This window comes from Clytia hemisphaerica, unplaced genomic scaffold (assembly GCF_902728285.1).
Source record: "Clytia hemisphaerica strain Z4C2 unplaced genomic scaffold, Clytia hemisphaerica genome assembly, whole genome shotgun sequence".
Taxonomy (NCBI): Eukaryota; Metazoa; Cnidaria; class Hydrozoa; order Leptothecata; family Clytiidae; genus Clytia; species Clytia hemisphaerica.
Window position 1 is genome coordinate 656,003 of NW_027104280.1, and position 14,991 is coordinate 670,993.

Genomic DNA, 14,991 nt, shown 5'->3' on the forward strand with positions numbered 1-14,991 from the left:
TGCAAATGAAACAAAATTCATTTTCCATTCCATTTTTTCAAATTTAAAAGTTTTGGACTCTTTTTGCAAAAAAATGCATTTTCATTGTTCCGGAGTAGTTGACAAGAGAAAATTCTCCGCAATTTTTGACTCAATTAGAAAAGTAATTTTTAGAATTTCGATTATCTGATGAACTCAGATTTCAAACAAAATCTTTCGGTATTTCTTTTCAAGTTGCAGGAAAGGCTTTGTATGATCGATCTAGCAGCGTGTTGTATCATTCTTCGTGCTTCTCGTTTCAAAATTTTGAAAACCAGTCTCTCAATTTTCTCTGGCATAATTTGAGCTTTTTGGGCCTTAAACTTTATTTTTGCATTTCGTGAACATAAAAGAGCGTAAAACTGCACTTAACTCCCAATTATATGAAGAAGTCCCAATGTCAGGACTCCATTCGATCCATTTCGATCGTCATGAAAATTTTCTATAGTCCAAAAATGACCTCATTGTGTTTTGAGAGCACTTGCGTAGTCTAGCATCAGATGACGTCATCTTAAAGGGGGGCAAATCATAAAAAACAGTTATTTCTTGAGAAGGGCAGAATAATGAAGGGTTTTTCACGAATGGTGAGCTTGTTGTTAATGTCAATATTGTGTTTTGATTTGCGCTGTTGATTTTTATCGTTTATGTTCCAACTATAATATCTCGCTTTCATCAACAGATGAAAGAATTCTAAGTCGAGTTTGCTTTTACTTGAAAGTTTTAAATGTTCTTTTGGCTGTATAGACGAAATGGAAATAGTATGGGATATTAGTTTTGAGATTTGTGAGGAGAGTTTATTGATGCGGGGTATCGTTTTTTCGGTGATTTTTACATCGAATCCTCCAACACGAATATATGTTTTTTGGTTGAATCGAATTAAAATGAATATATATTTCTAAAAAATCATTTTTGAAGGGAAGGAAATCCTGCGGCAATTTTGTTGGAAGGTTCGGTATAAAAGATTGAAACCTTCTTGTTTGTCAAACAGTTTAATCAACAAATTGTTTGAAGTTTCATCACTATTGTATCCGATATTGTTTATTTGAGTTATGCGCAAGGAATTTTTTTCAAATGAAGAATCAGATTTAAATAGCAAGAACATTGAAAAGAATTTGAAGAGTCCTTGGTACCCCGGTTGTAGTTAGGAAAAGTTTTCCAGTGGGGTAGGGGCTGGGTCTGAGTAGCCTGATTCGTAGATATTCTTTCGTTAAAGGCTGGGGTTCGATGAAAATCTCTTCCTGAAAGATTTCTCACCGGGAGGATTTGTTAATTTAATTTATTTCGATTATATTTCACTGCAACTTTTCTCTTAACAACTGTCACTTCTTGAACAGCGCAGGACCATTGCAATACTAGTGCCATGACCTTTCACAAGGTTTTGTAAACACTGAAACATAAACAGTGTACCAAATTATGTTTTTGTATCGAAAAAAAGTCCACAAAAAGTTCACACAGATCATATTATAAAAATAAACTCTCAAGGACCTCAAGACCTTCTCATATACCATCCATAACGAACTCTTACATTGATCTGACTATGGGACAAAGGAGGACCAGCCCCCAGTCTTTAAAAAGCCTTATCGAATTATGTGAGATCTGAATTTTATCACTTTTTGATACAACTCTGTATCAGTGAGATTTGGTGTCGACATACAATATCACGTTTGGCGATTTCTTTCATACTTAGATTGCTATTGGTTGGTTCGTTATTCAAAACTCTACTATTTCAAAAGTTCCCCGGATCTTATATTCCATTCAGACTAACTTTTGTTACTGATTGTCATTGTAATGACTTCAAATCATAACGTCGATTTTTGTAATGATTTTGAAAAGGGTATGTATGTGTGCTTCTCCTTATGCCTAGCAAATGAAAACGTTTAGATGGTGTTTAATTTTGTTGTAAGCTTCTTAGGGAGAGGGTTTGACATTTGGTGAGAGTTAGATATATGTTTGGGAAGAAGGGAGAAACATTATTTTGGTTGTTTATCGATGATGAAGAGAGAAAATGATTCAAATTTTACTCTGACGATGAATGAAAGAAAGCTTTGTCATGAAGAGAAATATCTCGTTTGAAAACAGTTCAGTGTTCTTTGTAAACAATCCCAGTGACTCGAAACATTCAAACACAGTTTCAACAATACGACGCTTAAAGGCGATTCGAGAATATGTATTATTATGCTGAGTCAGCACTTTTACAAGGATTTCATCAAAAAGATTATTCAAGAGAAGCTAAAAAGATTTTTCGGTCAGTTAGTCCAAAACATGACAAACCCACTTTATTTTGATTTCCATAAATTTAGTTTCAACCCAGAAATGACTACCCCGGGAAAACCAATTAGAACCCACAGTTCTCACTGGAAAATTTGACCATAGTATAAGAAAGCCGCGGCTGGAATGATAACATCTGAATTTCTGTTGTTCTATCTCTGTCGTATTTGATGGCTATTTGTTGATCAAGAAATCAGTAATGTAGCATCTTTAATGGTAAATTTTATTGGTTTGTCACTTCTCAGTGCGTTTTAGACATTAATGATATGCCCTATGCATTATAAAATCATTGTAAAGGAAAGATCAACAATAAGAAATTTAAACAAGCACAAAATGGCTAGGCTGAAAGAACTCAAAAATTAATAAAGTGCCTCGAATGCCTTCACAATATTTCAGTGAAATTATTTTAGAAATCAATGAAGAAGTACATCAAGATAATACTGTGAAAATTTCAAGCCAGCACCCTTCAAAATTTATCATTCAAACTGACAGAAAAGTTGTCATCTTGAATATAGTTCTTATAATCTCAATTATTTTGGTGAAAACTATTGTTTCCACAAAATACCCCTAAAATATGTCCAAAATTAGTTCAAGTGTTCTATTGGGTACAGATTCAAAGATATCTAGCAAAAAAAAACTTTTTGTGAAGGAAAATAAGAGCAAAATTTCAAAAACTATCTACCAATAACAAACTGATCTTGATGTTCTTATAAAGCTCGGAGACAGAGATGGAACAGCAATTAACTGAAAAGACAATGCGGTACATACAGTATTCCAGCCGCGGCTTTCTTATACTATGATTTGACCAAAAGTTCAACTCTGATCGGGAGAATAGCCTAAGACTTTTATGAAGAATTTGAGTAAGACCTTGAGTAGACCTTATCCTCGTATGAAACACATTTGGAAAAATCATCCTCTAAAATCTCAACTGATTATTTTGTAATAGATTTCTTACTTTGATATTTCGATGGAATATTTATCTCACTAAGTGAAAAAAAAATTCACCAGGCCACTGAAACAGAGGTGTTATTGTAAAAATAACGGACCAAAACTCGATGGTGATTGATATTCTCATGTTTTTTATTGTTTGGGATTTGAACTCTATTGTTTTCTAGCCAGAAAATGCAGTGGGATGGAAAAAATAGCACAATATTTTGCAGGGAGGATTTGCTTATCTGATTATTTTCAGTGGGAACATAAATTGTGGTATGATCTTCCATTGGGGATGATATGTTGGCCAAATTTTCCAATGTGAAGGGTTTCCAGCGGGTCTGTGAGAAGGGGGTGTCCTAAACGATCCTTCCAATTAAAAGTTTGATCCGATCTAGTGATACCTAAGCCAAATGTGTTTTAGTCAACAAAGTTAAATTCTCTCATCATAGAAAACTGTGAACACCACAACTTAGATTTCTCTGAAAGTTAAACCGTGGAGACGGACTGTTAGGATTTTGTCGCACAAGGCTCAATCACATCAATATCCATCAATATCCAACCAAAAACTTTAGAAATCTTACCAATGTCTCCCGGGGTCTAAGAAGTCCCTATGGATATTAAATAGAGAGAGGAAACCATGCTTGTTGTTCGGGCCCATTCTTTTGATGTTTATATTTGTCATCGAACTACTTCAGTTTGGAGTACTTTGGAATGTGTACATTTTAAAATGATTTGAATTTGTGTTTATTTTGGTAGCTTGAAGGAAATGTCTTATTTGACCATTCAAAGATGGATTTCAGGTTTAGAATATTCATGAATTAAATAACAAAAGTTTAGAAAAAGGGAAGGTTACAAGTAAATTATATGTTTACATTGCTGAGAATGCGATAAGGTTCGACTAAAAGGAAAAATGCACTGTTTGGGAAGAAATTTCTGTAAGTCAAGGGAAAACAAAGAAAGAGAGATTCAACGCAAATCCAACGCTCTCGATGCTACAAACAGCTTCATAGAAAGTTTATTGCCATTTTATGCCTATTTGAAGTTTTATGCTTTAATCTGATATCCTGTTTGCTTTAACGCGTCTAGAAATAATCCTTTTCACAGACAAAATGTCGGATACAATTTGCGGCCTACTCATAACAGAAGAGATCCTAAACGTATTAGCGTTTTGTAACATCTAAGTCTAAAACCATCAAGGAGTGTAATTTGAAAATTAAGCCTCTGGAGATCAAAGAACTAGTTTTTCAAAACTACGTGAATGGAACAAGCGAAAATTAAGCTCAATTAAGAACGACAATTTGACAATCTCCCCACTAAGCTTAATTCATCAATCGTTGAAAGTCTAGTTAAAGATTAAGGAGATAAAAACACAGTTGGACTTACGTATTAGAGAGATAAGTTATGTTTTGAGAGAAATGATTCATGTTATTGTAACATCGTAAGCAAAAAAAAAGTTGTTCCAAAGAGTTTCTTAGGGTTCGGTGGGGATTGCACATCAATTTATGACTTTTAAAAACTTTATCTTGCTTCTAGAGAATCATAAAAATATCAAGTTGCAGGAAAATTCAAACAGTAGAAGCGAAAACGAACAAAAAAAAAAACTTCGAATAATGGTATAAGAATGTTTGAGCATGAATTCTACCATCACAACACCGTACACATTCCAATCAAGTACGGTCAACAAAACAACCACTTACACAGTCCAACCTAACACGAACCCTCCGTCCACCACACCTTACACAAGCATGGTAAATACGACAACAATGAACGGACTGTCAACAACGGAAGAGTCCGAGCATGGTGTGATAGATCTGCCATTGGGGGCAAGTCTGCTTGTAATCAACATATGTATCATTGTTTTAAATGTTTTCATTATCGCGGTCATCGTGAGATTTCGAACGAAAAACGCAATTGATGTTTTCGTGCTGGCTCTTGCGACGACCGACCTTATCAAAGGACTGATTCCCGTTCCGATGTCAGTTTATATTTACCTAACGGAATGGTATTTGATCGAAGGTAAGGAGACGAGCACGTTCCGCTTACGACTTGCAGATTACGATTAATCCAAACGCAATGGAATATGATTATGTTTGGATTGGCACTTTTAGATGTTAATCCGTTCTAGATTTAGCTTTCGTATAAATTGATGTTTTTTTTCAAATAAGATTGATTTCATAAACCAGCTGAAAGGGAAAAAAGACCTGTGGCTGAAAAATCATTTTCCTAAACGAGGCTAGCTATATAATTGCACTTCTTCAGATTGTTATTTGTTAAGAGCGAAAAATTCAATTGAAATTATCTCAAAGCAGAAGAAAGTTTTTTCGGAAACAGCAATGTTTAAAATGACAACACTTCAAATTTGAATTTGGCGAAAATATTTCAACCTCAAATATGAAACGGAAATTAAGGACTACAAATTTGGTTTTCCAAATTTTAACTTTCTCATCAAAAATGTAAAATGAGAGATTACAACGGAAATTACAATGATTGCTTTGTGCAGATTCTAGCTTTTAGAGCTGAATTAGTCGCTAAACACAGGGTCAAAGGGGATGGATGACCTGGAATCAATTATTGAATACAATAAGAATAAGCCTTTGTTCTATCATACCCTTTTTCACTTTTATTCAGGTTCGTACGCGTGTGATTTCTTCGGTTGGATCGCCTTCACCACAAATTCTGGTTCAATGTTGTTGCTAACACTCATGTCCATCGAACGTTTCGTTGCCATAGCACACCCCTTCGCGTACAAAGCTTGGGTTCGACCTAACAAAATACTCGCCATTATTCTAACAGCTGAGGTTTTCACGGGGATTCATTCCGCCCTCCCTTTACTGGGTGTTGGGCGTATTCTACCGTACAACGGTGGCGCTTATTCACACTTCGATTATTCGCGTTATGATTATGGTACAATGGCTTACTCGGTGTTCATTATCTGTTATGGTTTCAGTATGATACTGGTTGTCATGGTAGCGTATAGTTTCGTCTTCCATAAAATTCGTGATCTGATACACCGCCACAAGCGGATGACGAACGCACGGTCAGATGGTTCTGTGAGACGCGATAAATCGATAAGACAGTTGAACTTGAAAACGGAGACAATGTTTTCGTATTTGACGGTTGCACTGATGGTTTTGTTCTGGTTCAGTTGGCTCCCATTCTTGGTAAGTTTGTTTTGTCAATGATGAGTACAGTGACTATAATCACAAATCAAAGTAGGGTGGAGCAAAATTAAACATACCCCAACCTCGTTCCCTGTGTATAACCAGCTTTGCTTACTTATAGTGCTAGATAATAATATTCTCTGGCATCTATCAGTAACGTAAATAAAGGGATCCAAATAAAGCCTTGAATACACGGGGACGAGGTTGAACATACTCATGGGTCCAGTAACCTGATACCGGTTGGGCCAAGATGAAATAGTTGAACGCATAAACTGATTAAATTATAGGGTCTTCTCATCAGTGCATCTTCCCAATATGAATGAGTTTTAAGTACTTTTCAACTGAAGCAAATTATCCTGTGGTTGAGGGCTGGACCAGGTTTTGTGACAATTTTTGAAAATATACAAATATTTTTTTAGATGGTGGTGGTGGCAAGCCAGATTGGAGCCAAGCAACCCCATGGGAAGCTCGATTTGTTTGCCATACGAATCGCAGTTGTCAACTCCATGCTGAATCCGATTGCATGTGCTGCTCTATGTAAACCATACCGAAACGGAATCATGTATTATTTTCGGGTTTTTTTGTCTTACTTCGGATTCAAGAAACCGGACGACAATGTATGGGGTGAGTTATGTAAAACACTCTTGTCTCGATGACCCAGTTAGAACTCTAGCCAGTCAGAGTGAAATAAAGGAGCTAAAAATACCGTTGGCTGTCTTGTTTTTAGTGAGGGAGTTACCTCAAAACTTCGTTTTTCTTTTAGACCCGTGGAAGAAGAACACTCGCCGTCATCACACGCGACGTCACAAACCAAGCGTTGTCGACTTCAATGAACGTGACTTCGCCCGATCGGAAATCTTTGCTTCTTCGTACGATGATTCGGGTTTGGGTACGGGTGAATTTTGTCGGACACGAATCCCTTCTGTTCTCGATTCTTTTGAATGTTATCGTCAAAAAATCTCATCTCGGTGTGAAGGAGAGCCATTACTTTCAAGCACTGAGAAGGAGGGTTTCATGAATGGAGATCATCATAAACACATCGCACTTTCATGTAACCATGGTAACTACATATCATATAATAACTCATCCACCCATCCATTTGTTCATTTACATTCAGTTTCATTGTGATGGAGTCAATAACATTCGCAGTTTTTCCACAAAACTTTAATATCAATTTAGCATACCATGAAATGCCATATGGCCAAGTCACGTATTTAGCCTTCTTTCTGTCTCGTATGTATTATCTTGACCTCATTCAAAATTTACCAAAAATTCAAATATTCAAAAATTATAATGTTGCTATATATCCGATTACTTAAGCACAATAATTATATTTCTTTCAAACACGGAGTTTTCTCTTCATCTAGGCTTCTGCTCATCCTCTAGCGAAAAAAGGAAGTATATATATAGAGGTCTGTGATTCAGACTACTCTTTATCTAATTTCAATTTCTATTTTGTTTGTAGCTGCGCAAGGGATTTATCGTAAGCAATCGAAAGATCGAGAAAGTTTATCCACTCTGTCTTCCCAGGGATCGGAAACTTCCGATTTAGAGGACGGCAGGCGAAGTAAATCTTCATCTCGTAAAAATTCAAAATATCGAAAGAAATCCAGTGTGAGGGAGGGTCCTGATGCCAATAAACTAGTGAATGGAACGCCTACTCCGTTGCAGAGGCGTAAAAAGATTTTCGTAGAGAAAGTTCAGAAATATATTCATCAGAAAAAAGAACGCAAACACTCGTTTGATCTATTGGACGAAAAACCCGTTCGAAAAACCATCTCTGCGGGGGATCTTTTGGATCCAGATTACATACAAATGCAAGAGAGACATCGAGAGAAACGAAAAGTGAAAAGTTTTCAAGTCAAGTTGAAGAAAAATGAAGACTACGAATCGAGTGGAAATGAGGCTGAAGAAAACGACCGCCTTCTTGTGGCGGTACACCCAAGACGTGAAAGGGCGTCCACCCTGGGTGAAATGGACGAACTTGTAACCACCTTATCCAACAAGCATCCTTCTTGGAAAAACCTGAATCAACAAGAGGATATCGAAACACCTGATGTAAATGACCAACACTGCTCGGATGACAAGGGCCATCATCAAGACAAAGTGCTGTTGCCAAGACAACCGTTCGTTGCAAATGGCAGCGCGTACACCATAATAGATGGTCCAGAAGAAGAACGACTAAAAGGTGAGTGGAGAAATGTTCTGATGTCAACATCTTGAAGTTCTGATGTCAACATCTTGAAGTATTTGAACCGGGGGAGTACTTGGGCACAAAGGGGTACGGAATGTGTCGCTGGTCAGGGTACCTTTTTTCGCCTCCCAAAACACCAAAACCCTACTCTTGTAGAGTACCTTTTCGGGGATTTGGAGAAAATATGGAGAAATATGGAATTTCAGTCCCATTGAGTGTCACTTTTTTAAAAAATGAGTCCCTTTTGGGGTCCATTTTTCGAAATTCAGCGCCACACCCCTGTCTGTCGGAAAGGCTATTACTCCCCTCTCCCGGGGTATTTGAGACAGTTGGTTGAGGATGATGGAGTGAAATAAAATTGTGAGAAGTTATTCATTCATATCGCAGAAGATCGTAAAAATCCCATTCTATTTTTGACAGGATATTCAACACAAAAGAGTGAAGAAGAGAGGCGATGTGTTTCAGAAGCATTTTCGGACGACACCACCATCCCTTTGGACAATATGGCGGCAAAAGCTTCGAAGAATGGGAAAGTTGCTACACATACGTCCGCACATTCGTTGAAAATGATTGATCACGTGACTAAAGAACTGGTTGAATTTTCACAAAACTCTTTGAATAATTCAGCCTCCAATCAACCAATCACGTAAAGAGTTGAAGATCACGTGATATTTGTTCGTGGAGGAGCTGAAACATGAAGCCAGAACAAATGGAAGTTTACAAGCAGTTGAAGTTTACAAGCAGTTGAAGTTTACAAGCAAGTTGAGAATCACCTTCTTGAAAAACAAACTATTGACATTATGAAATGAAGCTGGTTGATTATATTGTACTTTCGAGGTACGGAGCTCTCAAAATTGAAAACTATTTGATGAAGATCTAACCCAATAGAATGGGTGCAGAAACCCCCATTGGACCGGTTTTTCCCCTCTCATTTTGAGCTTACAGGACCGATTGAGCTCTTCAGAACAACTAACTTTTCCTTCCACCCTGTATTTAACAAGTAATCGAGATTATTCCTCGATGTAAATTATTAGAGCTTTGTATTTTTGTAAGGTAGAATTTTTTTATTTCAAATGTAAAACATAGATGTGCGAAAATATTTACAGTACCAAGTTCCATTATAACGAGGACAAAAAATTTTCCACAGAAAGTGGTGCTTCGATACACCCCTGTCTCACAGCCTCGGTGGAATTTTAACAGCAGGAGTAAAAAAATTCTATTGAAGTCCCAATGGGGATAAAATTCTATTGTTCCATTGTGGATGGTTTTGGAGTGAAATTGTTAACAAAGAATTCCGAATGCGGATGAAATCAAAGCCAATTTTCCAGTGGGGCTGAAATTGTAGGGTATTTTTCCCTCTGCAGATGAAATTCTGATCAAATCTTTTCTAGTGGGTTAGGGCCTTGCCTGGTCTGTGACGCAGGGGTCTTTCAATTAAAAAAATCGAATTGAATTATCATCGGAAAGGAATAAGTTTCGGATCCGAGGAATAAGTATAAAATCTATCAAAATCCCTGACTTTACGCTCAACGAAAAAATGTCACGTTTGAATCAAATTTCTCCATCCAAAATTGTTCAGAAGTTTCTGTTCCTTCCGCTGCCACTTAGTGTCCGCTTCAAAGTCTGTCCAAAAAAAAAGCGGGACATAAGATGCATTGTAAAATCATTATAGCAATGCTTCATTTTAAGACATAGATAACTTGAAGCTTTCTTATCTTAAACACAGCCATGATTTTTTTGGATATCGAATACAAGCTGAGCGAACGAAGGATAATTGGAATAATCACGAAAAAAAGACTGTTGACTGAATCACATCTGGATTCCTGGCCCGCTTTTATTCGGACAAACCGGACACGCTGCATTAAAGAAAGTTCTAAACAAAAGGCGCTATAAGCCGTCCTTTGCAAGCTTGTTCTGCATTCAAACAGAATTAAAGGAACGATCCTACTTTTCGTTTAGTTTGCTTGAACCATCATATATTCAAGCCCAACTCTTGATCGAGTCTTATCCATTTCTCACAAAAAGAAATCTTTCAATGAACCATGATCTTGATTTTGTGTACTTTCGATTTTCTGTGTGACGTGTGTCCAATAGATGATGTTGAAAAGGATGTAAGCTGTCGGGAAGAGAACCATACTGGCTTTATCCACCAATCGGACAGCTCGCTTGGTCACGTGCATACAAAACGGGTTGCCATAGATACAGAGCTTCAAGTTGGGCCAAAATTTGCAGAAAGAGCTGATCTGTTGGATACGGGAATTCTTTTTGGCGGGAATCTGTTGATGAAGGATGGTGATTTTTTAGGCTGATTATGATAATTTATGACAGTAAGAACAAAACATTAGGCGTATGTTTTTCCTCGAATTCAGTAGCAAAAAGTGCGAAGCTTTTCCTTGTTTATTATGAGGGATACTGTATAATGAGGGACACATTTTTGATGCAAAAAGAAATGACTTTAAAACGGATCATTGATTTGGGTATTCTTTAAATGGACCATGTCTGTCTTATTATGTTGACCCGACTACCTTTTAGCCCTCAACTGACCTTTTTCTCTTGTCTGAAGATGTTTTCCTTTTTGACTCGCTCATTCAACAGTAAAACGATAGCGTACTCAACCATCACCAAGACAACGAAAAAATAGCACGTCAAACAGTAAACGTCGATAATCTTGATATAGCTGACCTAGAAATTGAATTTGTATGACGTCATTCGCTCTACTGATAGATAAGCCTCAGACTAAAAAGTCTAATTCAGCTCGAATCGGTTTTCTTTGAAAAAAGAAAAACTGAATGTTTAGGTCCATTTTGAAAAAAATCCCAAACGATGCTCCAATTTTTACTTAGAGACATTGGTAGAGATTTCTAGAAAAAGAATATCAAGAGCGGTCAGTCCGCGGTTGGCTGAATGAGGGCAAAGCTTATTCGAATAATGTCCAAGAGGGTTGATGAAGAAATGAGAAAGAGCAATATGTACCTTGGGCAAGGAGAAGTTAATGTAGTTCTGAATGGCAGCCATGGTGAGAATGCAGGAGATTCCCAAGAAGACACGAGGAGGAGAGTCTTCAGGTTGGATGAGAAAGTTGACCCAAGATAACACCACCAAGATGTTGGAGGGTGCCAGTGTTTGAATGAGGTAGAAACCACTCATCCGTGAAAAGGTAAACACTGCTTCCAATGCTGACCATTTCTCTAAAATAATGTGATAACGAATGATAGGGCTTAATCTAATAAACCAAAAAACAGGGAATCTCCAAATAGTAACCCAGGTTAGACCCAATGTCGAATATCTCTCTGGAAAGGATAACTTAGGGCTTAATTTGATAACCCCAAAACACAGGGAATCTCCAAATAATGGGCTAGGCTAGACCAAATACTGGCCATTTCTCCGAAGATAATCACCGAATGTTCGAAGACATAACTTTAAAATGTAAATTTCCAAAACGTGAACAATTGTTTCTGACGTTTTAAGATAGGAAAGTCATACAATTTATAGATTATACTAGAGCACAAGAGGTCATCTTAAACTTTAAACAAGAAACAACATAGTATCTACCGCCGTTTGGTTTGCGATGAGGCACTTGGTGTATCAATAGTACACGTCACAAGTAACACCTTGACTCACCGTTCTCATCGGAATGGACGCTACTGACCATTTCACCCTCGAAAGCAATTTCGTCCACCAATAATTCGAACCCAGACAAATTGAATTGAGCCATCGGACGTTTGTACATTGAGTTGACATAATGGTTAGTGGCGACTTTCTCTGACCAGTGTAGTTGAATATGCTCTGATGCGTAACTGTCTGTGGGACAAAAGTTGGGAAAAGTTAGAAATGTAAAGCCCATGCATAAGGTTAAGACTCATTGAACAATAAAGTGTTTGTGAAAGCGGGTAAAGAGACTTACAACTTCTGAGGATGAGTGGACATCGTTGCATATCCCAAGGAAACATCTGTAGTTCAATATGACACGACGCTCGAATGTTCAATCTAGAAACAAACAAAAAGAGGAAAGATGTAAAATTGAAAGTCAGTGCCTAGTCCTCAGCCTATATAAAACCATAATATATTTATGAGATATTATTTATCTAAGAATAGCTTATTTATTTTAGTGTCTGCCATAATCTATTTAGGACGACTATCTTGTGACCAAGCATTATCCAGTCTAAGTATAACCGAATCGAATAAAACTTCCAAACGCCATATCTCAGCATTTTGATTCCGAGCGTTATATTTAGTATTCCTTATTCCTTCCTCCCGTATCTGTTCGAGTTGTTAGGTATTTATATATAAATACACATCAGTGAAACATAAAAAGCCTTGTGATGTGCAACCAAATCAAAATAAAAACATAACACATTTTTCTTTACGATATTTTGACCACTTTTACGTGTCTTTTTCAAGTTATGTTTCATACACATCATATACACTTTTGTAAGAAGAACCAAAATTTTTGGAGATCAAAGAAATAATGTTGAAAAAAAGAAGTACGAAATGGTTTTTTAAATAGTGATGTGATGTCAAAGCAGTGATGATGATTTAACGAATGCGCGAATATAATTGGTTACCTGAGCATATATCGGACATCGCCGTTCTCGAAAATCTCGATATGCTTGAGCGCGTCCTCCGATACCTTCTTTGCGTTGACGACGAAAATGTCCGGAAGCCAGATCTCATCCATGAAAGCAGGGTCGTCGATGACAATAGCACTTCTGCCCGAACCATGCTCGTGTTTCAGGCGCGGGTCATTCCATTCGAACATAAAATTGAGCTCCAAACGAAAGTCCTAAAGTTGAGAAAACAATATTTTCTCCTATGTACTTTTACCGATATTTTTAACTCAAGGAAGGGAACTTTCTTAACCCTGTGTCTTGATAAATTAGAAAATCGGGAGGATTTTTCGCAAAAAAACTGCAGCTCCCTTTCTTAAGATACTTTATAAATCAACTTAATCTCGGCTTTAATGGACTATTTCCGGTTGGGTGCAGGATTTCTTAACACCGTTGTTAGTAGTATTAGTAGCGTAAAAAGATTTGATAGAGGAAGAGGCCTTCAACTTACCCCCGTTTGAACTTGAATATCGTCGGACGCGATGACGGTAAAACTGACGTTCACATGGACGGGTTGACCTACGACGAAAAAGAAAAAATATCTACTTGATAAAAAGCGTGAAAAAGAGTGAAAATTTTGACTTTGTTTCCCAATTAAAAATTGAGGCATACATTTGAAGAATAAAGTTTAGGCATAATAGCTTTTGATGTACAAAAATAATCGATAAAAATCAACTTACGTTGATAGAAGAGCGGGCGGACGTTCTTTTCGTAGATGAGTGATGACGTCACATGATCGAGTGTGTGGTTCTCAGCGGCGGTAAAATGGGTTACGGCCAGCCTAAAATGAAACGAATGACTTTTTATACTTTACTCGATCGATAACTTGATTTACAAGAAATGATTACGTGATATTGTAGATATCACCAAGGACGCTTTCATGAAAGAGATTCACAAAAACCTTCGTGCGAATTCATCGATGAAATGCTAGGGCAGTTAGCCCCCCCCTTTACCCAATTTGTACGACAATATTTTCCTTGATCATCCAGGTGGACTTTTACAAGCAGAAGCTTTTACGTACTTTATGCACACAGTTGGTATAAAGAAACATCGGCTTAATCTTACGATTGCCTTGTCATGAAGTGTAATAAAATTTTTCAAGTTTATCAGCTCGCCAAGAAACGTTCTTCAAAGCTGTCTCAGGTTCCCCAGTATCATTTAATACCGCAAAACACGTAAAAGCGCTTTTATTTGCGAGTAAAGTTTTGGACCAATCGTCAAATCTATGAATTTGTTTTCCCGATAACTATCTTACCATAACTTTATGAAGCGATATTGTGCCATTTTTATCTGCTCAGAAAAGTACCAACTAAATTTTCAAGTCGTCATAATATAATACTCGATGCAAAACATAGTACGTCCAAAAAATATTTTCAATTCAAAAAAGTGTCAGTTTTTGAAAAAGAGAGGCCTCTAGTGTTATATTACTCTGTGAAAAATCAGAAGCGAGAGAAATTTGTGATTTGAAAGAAATGAAAAATGAATGAAGAAAGGAGAGACATAGCAGAGCTCTTATTGAAACAAAAACATCAACTCCCGACAAACCAAAAGATTAAGTGAACTTTGTGGTCAAGATTTTCAACAAAAACTTACTGTGCAATCAGCATAACAAATATACAAAAGGTCATCACTCAAAACAACCATTCAAGTGGCTTTGCAGGATACAAAAAAATTGCATAAAAGTTGTCAAAATCTCGCAGTGAATGGCGAGAAAGTTTTCACGGTTTTCAAGATTTGTTTGTGAATTTGTTTCTTAAGAGATATTTTTCAACGCGAAAGAATGTTTTCCCTTCAAGTTCAGCAAATATGT

The 14,991-nt window shown here is 37.0% G+C and overlaps 2 protein-coding genes across 4 annotated transcripts; one reads left to right on the forward strand and one right to left on the reverse strand.

Moving 5' to 3' along the window:
• The first annotated feature begins 4,736 nt into the window (after nucleotides 1-4,736).
• LOC136816919 (uncharacterized) lies at nucleotides 4,737-9,692 on the forward strand. Of its 2 annotated transcripts, XR_010848001.1 has the most exons (7): nucleotides 4,737-5,235; nucleotides 5,848-6,380; nucleotides 6,800-7,004; nucleotides 7,144-7,440; nucleotides 7,846-8,568; nucleotides 8,995-9,418; nucleotides 9,539-9,692. XR_010848001.1 is itself a non-coding variant. In XM_067073253.1 (6 exons), the coding sequence occupies exons 1-6, from the start codon at nucleotides 4,851-4,853 to the stop codon at nucleotides 9,222-9,224; spliced, it is 2,373 nt and encodes a 790-aa protein (XP_066929354.1). In that variant the 5' UTR covers nucleotides 4,751-4,850; the 3' UTR covers nucleotides 9,225-9,692. The 2 variants fall into 2 exon arrangements, 1 of the variants encoding a protein (XP_066929354.1); XM_067073253.1 differs by having other exon boundaries at nucleotides 4,751-5,235; nucleotides 8,995-9,692.
• Nucleotides 9,685-14,991, reverse strand: LOC136816920 (glycine receptor subunit alpha-3-like). Of its 2 annotated transcripts, none has more exons than XM_067073254.1 (9): nucleotides 14,775-14,991; nucleotides 13,862-13,962; nucleotides 13,633-13,700; nucleotides 13,140-13,357; nucleotides 12,479-12,561; nucleotides 12,196-12,375; nucleotides 11,548-11,762; nucleotides 11,119-11,256; nucleotides 9,685-10,850 (listed from the first exon to the last, which is right to left on the reverse strand). In XM_067073254.1, the coding sequence occupies exons 1-9, from the start codon at nucleotides 14,807-14,809 to the stop codon at nucleotides 10,590-10,592; spliced, it is 1,299 nt and encodes a 432-aa protein (XP_066929355.1). In that variant the 5' UTR covers nucleotides 14,810-14,991; the 3' UTR covers nucleotides 9,685-10,589. The 2 variants fall into 2 exon arrangements, with proteins under 2 accessions (XP_066929355.1, XP_066929357.1); XM_067073256.1 differs by lacking the exon at nucleotides 14,775-14,991 and adding an exon at nucleotides 14,437-14,542 and having other exon boundaries at nucleotides 10,503-10,850.

Bases quoted from the DNA above. Each gene is read 5' to 3' on its own strand.
- LOC136816919 (XM_067073253.1), top strand. From the start codon at position 4,851: ATGAATTCTACCATCACAACACCGTACACATTCCAATCAAGTACGGTC. The intron at 5,236-5,847 runs GTAAGGAGACGA...ACTTTTATTCAG, and splicing joins GGAATGGTATTTGATCGAAG to GTTCGTACGCGTGTGATTTC. The intron at 7,005-7,143 runs GTGAGTTATGTA...TTTTTCTTTTAG, and splicing joins ACCGGACGACAATGTATGGG to ACCCGTGGAAGAAGAACACT.
- LOC136816920 (XM_067073254.1), bottom strand. From the start codon at position 14,809: ATGACCTTTTGTATATTTGTTATGCTGATTGCACA. The intron at 12,376-12,478 runs GTAAGTCTCTTT...TTTGTCCCACAG, and splicing joins TCCACTCATCCTCAGAAGTT to ACAGTTACGCATCAGAGCAT. The intron at 11,257-11,547 runs GTACATATTGCT...TTCAATTTCTAG, and splicing joins TTAACTTCTCCTTGCCCAAG to GTCAGCTATATCAAGATTAT.